Consider the following 11,312-nt stretch of genomic DNA (forward strand, 5'->3'; position numbering starts at 1 on the left):
CTTGCAACTTATGCAAAATTTCACCAAATGGGAAGCTATATGGATACCACGATCTTTGAATGGTGCAACTCATAACTTTGTTAGAAATGCTTGTACTGTTATGGATGACTATTTGTGGAAACATTCACCTCGATCTTTTATATTGTTCATAGTTCAGGCGAATCTTCTTTCATTTTGATAAAACTTCATGCTTTTTTGTCAAAAAGAAATTAACTTTTGTTTTAGCAGGCATATTTATATGGTTTCAAGTGTTAAAGAACATCTCTCTATGCTTTCTAAGAGCATTTTTGAGTAATTAAACTTTGGGGATATTTCCAGAAACCTTTTTTGAGGTTTTTAACAATATTATTGCTTTCCTTGAACTATTAAAAATATCACTTGCCTCCCCTATTAGTTAGATGGGACCCAATGATTGATATATTAGTGGCTAATTGACTGTTCAATCCTTATTCTTTGTGGTTAACCATCCTTCAACAGGAGCCATACTAATCTTTTCTATATCATTCCAATTTTATTAGGGGACTATTGTAAACAGCCTTTGGCAAAAAAGTATTGGCCTTTCCCCTACTTTTACAATTAGAAAAATAAAAAGAAAATAGATGTCCTCATTAACAAACAAAGGTCATCAACATTTAGTGCCAATTTAAATGTCGATTATTAGCAGTATGCTTCAACAAAACTTAAATTTGATCCTTGTTTAAAGTCTAAAAACAAAAAGAAAGTAAAATTGTCATCATAAAATTTGGCACCAACTTTAGGCATTTAAAGGCATATTTTCTAATTGTGATTTATTTAAAACAAATATGAACTTTATACACACACACACATAGCCTAATGTTTTTATGAGCTTTCATTTAGAGCTTTTGAAAGTTTTATATTTTTTATGCTCAAACAAATAGATCTAGTGCTACTACAAAGGTGGAAAAGTTTTAAGACTGTTTTTTCTCTCTAAATAGGTAATTTTGTGCATAATATTAGAGGTAAAAATTGGAAGTTTTGTTTTTTCTTTTCTTTTGTCAGTAAATATGCACTTAGAAACCTTGAAATAAAATACTTTTGCATCTTGATAAAGCAACACACAGATTCTTATTGAATATGCTAATATTTGGCACTAATATTTTTGAGAGAATGTTATTTGCATCTTGTCTCTATTTCCCAACTTTTTATTTCTATACAAAATTGTTATAATTTGACAAGTATGACTATAGAGGGGCACTTGTGGCATGAAAATCTTTTCTCTCTCTTGAAACTAGTTTTTTAATCTTATATTTTATGACATGGGTTGAAATGTTACACAAAAGCTAGAATTAAGGGTGGCAAATGAATTTTTTTTCAAGTTCAAGGGAGGCTAGTGATATTGTCAGAAACCTTAGAGAAGGTTTCTAAAATTACCCCTTAAACTCGAGACACACTTATCTGTACACCCGAAAGGACTCTGTACCTAATATGATATGACTATTTCAACCCTTCCCCAAATTTCTACAAGCCTAAGGATTAAACAATAAGTTCAAAAACACAAATTGAATTTTGCTGCTCGCCTAGACCGGTATCGTTAGCATATTTGTACAAGTATTAAAAGCTCAAGAAGTTGGATTTTACAGCACTTATTCAAAATACAAAGGTATTAAACAATAGTTCAAAAAGACAAATTCAATTTGTAACATGCACACCAAATTCATGTATAAATGAACCTCCAAGCTCAGATGGCAAAACTCAAGAGGCTGAGGGTCATATAACATGGAGAATGGAATGGGAGCTCAAAAAGCTCACAGAGGCCACTGCTTGATATTACCATACCCACTCCAAGGCCATGTAAACCCTGTCCTACAATTCTCTAAGCGTTTACAGTTTAAGGGAGTTAGAATTACAATTGCAGCTACAATTTCCTTCTTCAATCGCATAAAAGATGCTACGAGTTTATTTCCGTTAGGCATGATCTCGGATGGATTTGATGAAGGAGGAGCGAATCAGGCTGAGAGTATTGAAGCCTATTTAAAAAAGTTCCAACAGGTTGGTTCAGAAACTTTAGGAGAGCTGCTTGAAAAGCTTCGGGATTCAGGTTCTCCAGTTGATTGCGTTGTCTATGATGCAGTTCTTCCGTGGGCTCTTGATGTTGCCAAGAAGAATGGAGTCTCTGGAGCTGCTTTCTTCACCCAATCGTGCGCTGTAGACAACATTTACTACCATGTTTATAAAGGGATTGTAAAGGTTCCTGTTGAAGAGACTAGAATCGCAATTCCTGGATTACCTGATCTTGAGCCTGCTGATTTGCCCTCCTTTGTTACCAAGCCTGAAACTTACCCAGCAGTTGTTGAAATGATTAGAAATCAGTTCATCGATATTGATACAGCAGACTGGGTACTTTTCAACACGTTTTACAAGTTGGAAGAAGAGGTTTGCAATAATATTTCCTAGCCCATTTCTTTAACTGTTTCACTATTTTCTATATCCTGAGTGTTCCTGACCATCTTATACTTTAGGTACGCAAGAAAATCAAGATTTATGCAGCTTATGCAGAAGGATAATGTAGTCTGTTAACTAATTAACTTCACTGATTCATGTTCTATATAGGTCATTGACTGGATGAAGGGACTGTGGCCGGTGAGGCCAATTGGACCAACAGTACCTTCCATGTACTTAGACAAGAGGGTCCAAGACGACACGGATTATGGTCTCAACGTCTTCAAGCCAATGGCTGAAGCTTGCACAAAATGGTTGGAGGGAAAAGCAAGCAAATCTGTAGTTTATGTCTCGTTTGGAAGTCTAGCCTCACTTGATGCTGAGGGAATGGCAGAGTTGGCATGGGGATTAAAAATGACAGGGAAATATTTCTTGTGGGTAGTAAGAGCTTCAGAGGAATCAAAACTGCCAAAAGATTTCATTAACGAAACATCAGAGAAAGGATTGATAGTTTCATGGTGCCCGCAGCTGGAAGTTTTAGCAGACAAATCTATTGGTTGTTTTGTCACGCACTGTGGATGGAACTCAACTTTGGAGGCACTAAGTTTGGGTGTTCCAATGGTTGGAATGCCACAATGGACAGACCAACCCACCAATGCTAAGTATGTGACGGATGTTTGGAAAATGGGAGTCAAAGCTGAACCAGATGAGAAGGGGATAGTGACAAAAGAAGAGATAGAGAACTGCATTAGACAAGTCATGGAGGGAGAGAGAGGAGAGGAGATTACTAGAAATGCCAAGAAATGGGTGGAATTGACAAGAGATGCAGTTGATGAGGGTGGGACGTCTGACAAAAACATTGACGAATTTGTGTCCAAATTGGTTTCCCCTTAAATTATTTTGGCGTAACTTGTGACACGGTACTAGACCCTTTGCTTTATGTGTTTCTTCTTTTTGTTTTTGTCAATTTTTTTTTATGTGTTTCCGAATGATCCAAGTTGGATGCTTCTTTTGTGATCTAGATTTTGTAAAATTCATATCCTTACTTATGGGGTGATAAAGAGGAACCAACCCAATAACAGTGGGTTTTATTGTGGCATGAAATTAAGGGAAGGATTGAGTTTTTCTCAACTTTAATGATTATTGTTAACTATGAAATGCAATTCCCAAACATAACAGATAATTATTGTTGTCTTGGAATTGGTATTCAAGTGTATTGTTGTTATACTAGCGTATATATTTATTGAGCCAATGCTTATATTATGGGTAGTATTGTTGTGAGAGCACATTATATGGGTGCCAGAGCAACTTTGCTCACCAAGATAAAAATGTTACTTCTAGTCAAAGCTTTCTTTACTAACAATTTATTGTGGGGTCTACATCTCCTATCTTGTCTCCAAGGAAATTATATTGACGAGTTTCTAACCTATATTCTAGATTTTAACCAAATTCACTCATTTACTACAAGTATACAGGTCGTGCCTTGTTGTATTAGGGACTTAGGATCAATGTCAAGAGCATCACTTCCAACTACAAAGGCTTTTAGCTCATTGTATTATCTAAACTAATCAAGAATTTTAACAAAATAAAATAACCACAATGCTAAAACAATGCAAAAAAAAAAAAAAAATTAACAACTTGAAGAAATTAAACTAAAAACAAATGTCTTAGCGTATAGAATCCATTAAATGTACCTAACTATGGATGAAATATGAATTATCACTAATGCACTTGTCTTGCTAATGATGCATTTTACTCGAACCATTGGAACTCACTCTCGCCAATGAACAGAATCTAACCAATACTATAGTTTCCTTCCTTTCGTAGTGAAATCACAAGTAAAGATTTAATCTAAATCGAGAAATGCCAAAAACATCCATCTAAGTGTACTACTACTTTCATGTGCCTACTCCTTAAGTTCCACCTATTCCATTTTCGTCATTGTCAACTATTTTCATAAATTAACAACTATCATGGCTTGCAAATGGTGATCAAACATTCACAAGTGTTGAAGCAAAAATAGATGAACTAGCAAGTACAACATATAGCAATAATCAATTTTATTCAACCATAATCAATGTACGAATAGTTGCATCTATCCCTAGAACAAGAAGATTTAGGTAGATATAGAGAATTAAGAATAAATCTCAAATCTTCAATGTAACTAAGTATTAATGAAACAATAAAGAAAGTAAAGAGGTACCAAGACTTGTGCCTTTAAAAAGTAAATATTACAATAAAAAATTCAACTATATTTTCTCTCATGCTCTAGGGTTACCTCTTGCTCTTTAGGCTTTCGTGCATGGAAGCCCTTCAGCCTAGGGCTGAGGGGCAGCCTCCTTCACCAGCAAAGAAGTCGTTCTCGTTACTGTTTTCGAATTCTGTCCCTTCTTCGATTGAGATCAAGACTCCAACTAGGGTTCGCCAACTCGGCCGAGTCATAACCGGAACGGCAGGTGCCGTTCCGATACCGATACCCGAAACGCCGATTACACCATATCCGATTTGAGTCGCTTCGAATCAGCCGATATCCTCCGAATTAGCACCGGGTAGCAAGATAACAGCCAAATTCTCGGATTCGACTACGAATATGTACTGGTAAACAAGTTTAAATAGCAACTGGGAAGCCAAAACCAAACAAAAAAGGAACCGACACCAAAGGACACAAAAGGCATCACACCATAGCTAGCTACGGCTGTTGCAGAGCCTTTTACGAAACCAAACAAAACTACAATTACCAAAGGTGGTCCACATGGTTGTTGCAGTCTTTTCCCATGCTTTATTGTTTCATTTTTCAGCCACAAAGACAAGCTTTAGGGAAAAGTGGGGATAAAGAGAACCATACCAGCAATTCCTCCGTAATCCATCACTAGTTTTTGAGCTTCACTCTAGAATAAAGGTGACGGCCGGTTGGAGAAACAAGCCGATCGGTTCTTCAATTTCTTCATCGTCCAGCTGCGGCTCATATCTGTTGACGGCCGGCTCACATCTGTCATCGTCCGGCTCACATTTGTTGACGGCCGGCTGCGGCTCACATCTGTTGACGGCTCATATCTGTTGATGGCCGCTCAAATTTCCATTGGAGTATTTTGTTCAATGAGCCGGCTCTTCAATTATAGAAAGGGAAAGCAAAAGAAAGAGTAAAGGTGACGGAGGTGAAAAAGTGAGAAACGGAAATTGGGAAAAAAAATGAAGGGAAGAGTCAGAGGAAGATATGACTAAAACAGAAGGGAAAACTCCAGTGAGGTGCGGCTGCACTAAACAGAAGATGGGCTTTTGTACCGAAGCCAACCATTGGGGAAAAAATTGAAGGAAAAATTAGAAGCACGTAAAGTCCAGCTTTGGCCCAAGTAATTAAGAGATTAGGCTCCTAATCTTAAACCCAAGCATCAGTCAAAAGGTCCGCATCTTCTTTCAAAATAACTTATCAATTTTAATTTTTTTAATTTAGCATTCAGATATGATATTTAGGTATTTGTAAATTTAAGTAATGCATTTTGACATTTTTTACATATTATTAAGTATATGATTAATTTGTATTAGTAGTCTCTTATCTAAATTTTAGTTAGAAAATATGTAGTGATTATTTGGATACATTTTAATGATCATAAATGTAATTTATTTATTTTCATGTATCTCAATTATGTTGGTTAAAATGATTTTAGGTAAATTAATTAGAAAAAGTAAAATAAAAAAAAAGAGTTTGTTGCAGTTAGTTAAACAAAAAATTGAATTGGGCAAATTGTCAAAGTATAAATTACCTGGCATAATTAAACTTGATTAGAAAAACATTAATATATTTAGATAATAACAAATTTTATTATTATCGAAATAATGCAAATTACCTTGCATAATTAAACTTGATTAGAAAAAATTTAATATATTTAGATAATAAAAAATAATTTTATTATTATCTAAATAATGCATATTACCTTGCATAATTAAACTTGATTAGAAAAAATTTAATATATTTAGATAATAAAAAAATTTATTATTATCTAAATAATGCATATTGATTTGCATAATTAAACTTGATTAGAAAAAATTTAATATACTTAGATAATTTTCAAATAATTTTATTATTATCTAAATAATGCATCATACCGTGCATAATTAAACTTGACTAGAAAAAAATTAATATATTTAGATAATATAAAATAATTTTATTATTATCTAAAAATGCATATTACCTTGCATAATTAAACTTGATTAGAAAAAATTTAATATATGTAAATAATAAAATTTTTTATTATTATCTAAAAATGCATATTACCTTGCATAATTAAACTTGATTAGAAAAAATTTAATATATTTAGATAATAAAAAATAATTTTATTAGTATCTAAATAATGCATATTGATATGTTTAACATCACATCTACAATTATTTAATTAATGTAGGGACAGTATAAAATGGCTCCAAATCAAGACTGTCGCGCCCCATTTTTCGCGATGGAAAAGAAAGTGTTTATAAAAAGATGTGATTTATTAATAATAAATGAAAAAGGACCTAGAATGGACTTAAAAAATGCGACAATTTGGGTCCGAAATTTAGTCTAAAAAGGGTTTTTAAGAAAAAGTAGGAGTCGCCACTTGGTATTGAATTTTGGTGTACCAAGTCACCCAAAAAATATTTTTTGACAAAAAAAAAAGATAAATCAAAACCCTTTTTGACAACTCCAGGTCTTTGAAAACAAGAGAAAATGGATTCGGGAGTCACGGTTGAAGAAAGGGAAGGCAAAGGTTCGATTAACTCAAACCTAAGGCACCCTTTCAACCTAGTCTAAACTAGTTGCGAGGTTTAGTCAAAATTTTCCTAATCTAACCCTTAATTTTATCTTATTTGGATGTTTCCTACATGAATGCAAATCTAAATTTAAAAATATCGAAAGGGACAAAATGTTCATTCAAGGGTTTAATTGAACCAATCACATTAATTGCGAAGGCCAAAATGATTCGTTGAAAGTGTCACGAGTATGCAAATGATGAAAAGGAAAAGAATGTTAAATAATATATATATATATATATATATATATATATATATGTATAAGTGACCAAAGAATAGGAATGCAACATAATGGGTACGGGATACAAAAACTCGTGATAAAATTTTCTTATACAAGGATTAATGGGGTATTTAAATTAAAAAGTTATAATCACCCATATCCATGTTTAGAGAATAATTCTCCTAATATGAACAAGCAAATGAACTAATTTAAATGAGATGCAATTCAAAATGACATGATTAGCACCTATAGAGGGTACGGGATAATATAATAAGGAATATCATACAAATGAGAAAAGATCCTAAACATGAAAATATGCATGAAAATGTAGTGAATAGCACACAAAGATGAATCTAGCGCAAGACAACCTAAAGGGTCTAGCGTTGGACTAACCCATTTCTAAAAATCCTTACTAGTGTTGGACTAGCAAGAAAGCGAAGGGAGAAACCACAACTAGCGTTGGACTAGTGATGACGTCATGCATTAACAATTCATAGTGAAACAAATAAGGCATAAATTAAAACAAATAAACACATAAGAGCACGCAGCACATAACACGTAAACATAACATCTAGATGCCAAAATCCTAAGAAAAGCGGATAAATATATAGCACGTAAGCCACATAAACACACAACCTATCTATTACATCAGGGAGCCCAACTATAATCTAAAAGGGGAAAATATAATGAAACAAATATAATTATCCTATCTATTACATTTTTGAGGTATCTAAATGCCTCTCGAATAATTATAAAAATTAACTAAACAATATAACATAAGAAAATTTAAATGAACATTTAAATTCAATAAATAAAGCATATAAAAATATACAAACACATAGGAACACATAGGAGCACATAAGAGCACGTAATTGACATTGAAATAATAAAAATAGGAGTACCTCCCATTTGAAGTGGTGACTAAATGGAGTCAAATTGTTCTATTTATACTCACAATGAATGAAAGAATCATGGCACCAATTTAAAAAAATAATAATAAAAGTACTAAATACACACTAATATGTCAAACATAAAGAATTTTAAAACATCTAAAAATTATAAGTTGAATATGTTCAAAAGTAACATAATTAGTTATTAAAGAAAAGGAACAATCATAATAAAGAGAGCCAAAATTTACTAAGGACTGAATTGCAAAGATTGAAAAACTTCTGGGGACAAAAATTATATTTTTCCAAAGTTCAGGGGTCAAAATTAAATGAAAGATAAAATTTAAGGACCTAAGTGAAATTAATTTAAGGACCTAAGTGAAAGGAATTTAAAATGTTCTGGGCCACAATAAAACTACTCCAAAGATCAGGGGGCTAAAGTGCAAATTTGCTAGCAGGTCTTCTTAAGAAAACAGGCCACTGGGCCATTCTCTATTTTTTCGGGCCAAAGGCCATCCAGCCCAAACGAAAGTTCAAGCCAAAATACACAGGCCAGCCCGTCATCTATCACTCAGATCCAACCAAAATAAAGGCATGGGCTCTGACCTTCTAGCCCAACCTAAACCCAAAAGAAATAAATCAAAACCCAACCAAAACCCAATCAAAACTAACTCTTGGCCCAACCGAAGATAAAACATTAGCCCAAACCACTTTTTTTCTTTTCTTTCCTTCTTTTCTTTCTTTTCTTTTCTTTTCTTTCTTCTTCCTCACCGTTTCTTTATCTCCTTTCTTCGGCCAGCTGAAGCTCCTCGCCACCGCCAACCATAGCTGACATGGTGGCTGCCCGCGCCGCCACCACTGGTCGCCGGCGAATTTTTGCCGATCACAAAAAATTATCAAAATACACACCCCAACTCGATTTTTCGCGTAGAATCCAATTCCGGAGTTAGTTTTTACAAAAAAATGAGCCGAAAGTGGTCAAAATGCCAAGAAATCAGTTCAGTTTTTATTTTTTAAAAACCCTCAAATCTTCACCAAAAATCATAAAAATTATGCCAAAACCCTCCTTGCAACTTCTAAATTACAACTATGATTTTAATTTGACAAGAAAACAACATAAAAAGGCTAGAATAAAGCAAAACAGACCCCTAAAATTCTTTTTTTTTTTCATTTTGGCATTTTCACAAGCACTTGACATGCATTCATGGGCCCGTTTCTTTTCCTTAATTCTGTGCATGACTTGTCCCAAAAACTCAGCAACCCAACAACCAAGGAAACCAGCAAAAGCAAAAGAAAATTAAACAATGAAGCATGGATTTAATGTGCTAAACAAAACTAAAAAAATTACCTCAATGTAGGTGGCAATCCCTTGGTTGAAGTTTTGATGAAATTTCCAAGCCTTGACCGATAGCTGCCTTTTCCCTTTTTTGTGTTTGGATTTTGTGGAAGAAAATGTGTAGATGGAGCCCTTTTTTTCTTTTGTTCCTCTTGTCTTCTTTCTTCTGCCCAAGTCCGAGAGAGGGATAGAGTGAGGTGAGGAGCTTTTCTCTTTTTTTTTTTTTCTTTTTTCTTTTTTTCGGTTGAGACCAAAGAAAGAGCCAAGAGCCTTCCTTTTTTTTTTGTGTGTTTTTCCCCTCCTGTTTCAAGAGAGAGCCGAGAGAGTCAGGAGTGCCCTTTTTTTTTTGTTCCTCTTGTCTGATGAGGGAGAGAGCCGAGAGATGAAATTGAGCCAAAAAGGTGGAGTGTCTTTTTTCTTGTCTGATGAGCCCCGAGAGGAAATTGAGAGTTGGAGTCTTAGGTTGGTAAAAATGATGGTTTTTCTTCCAAATGACAAGAAATATACATGGGCTGCCAATGATGAATTTTTACCAAAATGGGAAGAAATATTCATGAGGATGGAGTGTAGAAATGGGTTAATAGTGGTTTTGGTGAAACAAAAATGATTAGGATGATTTTTTATTTTCTTAATTTTCCTCTTTTTTTTTTTAGTTTTAGTTTTAGTTTTTTGTTTTTGTGCTTTGTTTTTTCTTTCTTTTCTTTTTTTTTTAAACAAAACCTGCAAAAAATGAGAAAAATGCACATTAAAATGCAAGAAAATAAATAATTCATTAAATAGGAAAATCTTGAGAAAATATTAAAAATTGACAAAAATTTGGTGTCTACAAAGACATTGGTTGGAATTATGCTACTCCAGTTGGTAATGACAGAAAGGTTGCAAAGTGTAATTATTGTGGTAAAATTGTACACGGAGAAATTACAAGAATGAAACAACATATTGGACATGTAGCAGGACAAGTAGAGGCATGTCTAGCAGCTCTAAGAGATGTAAGAGAGCTTTTAAAGAAACACTTGAAAGAAGGTAAGAATGCAAGAGTTGCAACACAAAAGAAAAAAGAATCATTGCTTTCATCCATCAATCTACTAAATGAAAATGAGGATGATGAAGACGATAATATTTTCGAGCTTAATGAAAAAGAAATGGAAGTTTTGGAAAGAAAGCAATATAAGCGAGCTATGGAAGAAAGTAGATACATGAGATTTATGGAAGAGCAACGTAGGCATTCTATATCTGGAGGTCAGCCAACTATGGATTTTACATCTGGTATGTATGTAGAAATATCTAAGAATTAATATAACATTTTTATATTACAAGACCTATTTAATAAAAAAATTATAATCTTTTATGTGCTATATTGCAGGGAGTATCAGTTCAAGTATACCGAATCTATTGTCCTCTAGAAATAAAAGAGCTTTGTCACAGAGTTTTAAACTCAAGGAAGGAGTTTTGGGGCCAAAAGGAGTTGATCCATACATGTTTCCCTCCAAAAATAAGTCAATAAAAAGTTTATTTTCCAAAGAAAATACCAAAAAAGTTGGTAAGGCAGTTGTAAAATTTTTTCATTTTAGTGCCATACTATTTCATGCGGTTGATAGTGGTCCTTATTATCAATCGATGATTGACACAATTGCTAGTGTTGGAACTGGAATTAAAGGGCCAATAGGTAAACAAATTGGAGGTG

At 33.7% G+C, this 11,312-nt stretch overlaps 1 protein-coding gene, 1 long non-coding RNA gene and 1 other non-coding gene across 4 annotated transcripts; 1 reads left to right on the forward strand and 2 right to left on the reverse strand.

The window, feature by feature from the left end:
- Positions 1 to 430: 430 nt before the first annotated feature.
- LOC113707548 (U6 spliceosomal RNA) lies at positions 431 to 537 on the reverse strand. The gene has a single exon (XR_003452271.1). It is a non-coding gene; the product is annotated as a U6 spliceosomal RNA (small nuclear RNA).
- Positions 538 to 1,649: 1,112 nt separating this feature from the next.
- On the reverse strand, positions 1,650 to 10,084 carry LOC140013696 (uncharacterized). 2 transcript variants are annotated; one of them, XR_011820522.1, is made up of 4 exons: positions 9,641 to 10,084; positions 4,679 to 5,507; positions 2,249 to 2,290; positions 1,650 to 2,164 (listed from the first exon to the last, which is right to left on the reverse strand). It is a non-coding gene; the product is annotated as an uncharacterized lncRNA (long non-coding RNA). The 2 variants fall into 2 exon arrangements; XR_011820521.1 differs by lacking the exon at positions 9,641 to 10,084 and having other exon boundaries at positions 4,679 to 6,188.
- On the forward strand, positions 1,738 to 3,537 carry LOC113706631 (UDP-glycosyltransferase 74E2). The gene is made up of 2 exons (XM_027228559.2): positions 1,738 to 2,394; positions 2,572 to 3,537. The coding sequence occupies exons 1-2, from the start codon at positions 1,738 to 1,740 to the stop codon at positions 3,292 to 3,294; spliced, it is 1,380 nt and encodes a 459-aa protein (XP_027084360.1). The 3' UTR covers positions 3,295 to 3,537.
- Positions 10,085 to 11,312: the final 1,228 nt, after the last annotated feature.

The sequence above is a fragment of the Coffea arabica genome, chromosome 8c, assembly GCF_036785885.1.
Source record: "Coffea arabica cultivar ET-39 chromosome 8c, Coffea Arabica ET-39 HiFi, whole genome shotgun sequence".
NCBI lineage: Eukaryota > Viridiplantae > Streptophyta > Magnoliopsida > Gentianales > Rubiaceae > Coffea > Coffea arabica.

What these genes read in the sequence shown, in the direction of transcription:
- LOC113706631 (XM_027228559.2), top strand. Translation starts at nt 1,738, where the DNA reads ATGGAGAATGGAATGGGAGCTCAAAAAGCTCACAGAGGCCACTGCTTG. An exon ending in TTTACAAGTTGGAAGAAGAG is followed by an intron (nt 2,395 to 2,571) that starts GTTTGCAATAAT and finishes TGTTCTATATAG; the next exon opens with GTCATTGACTGGATGAAGGG.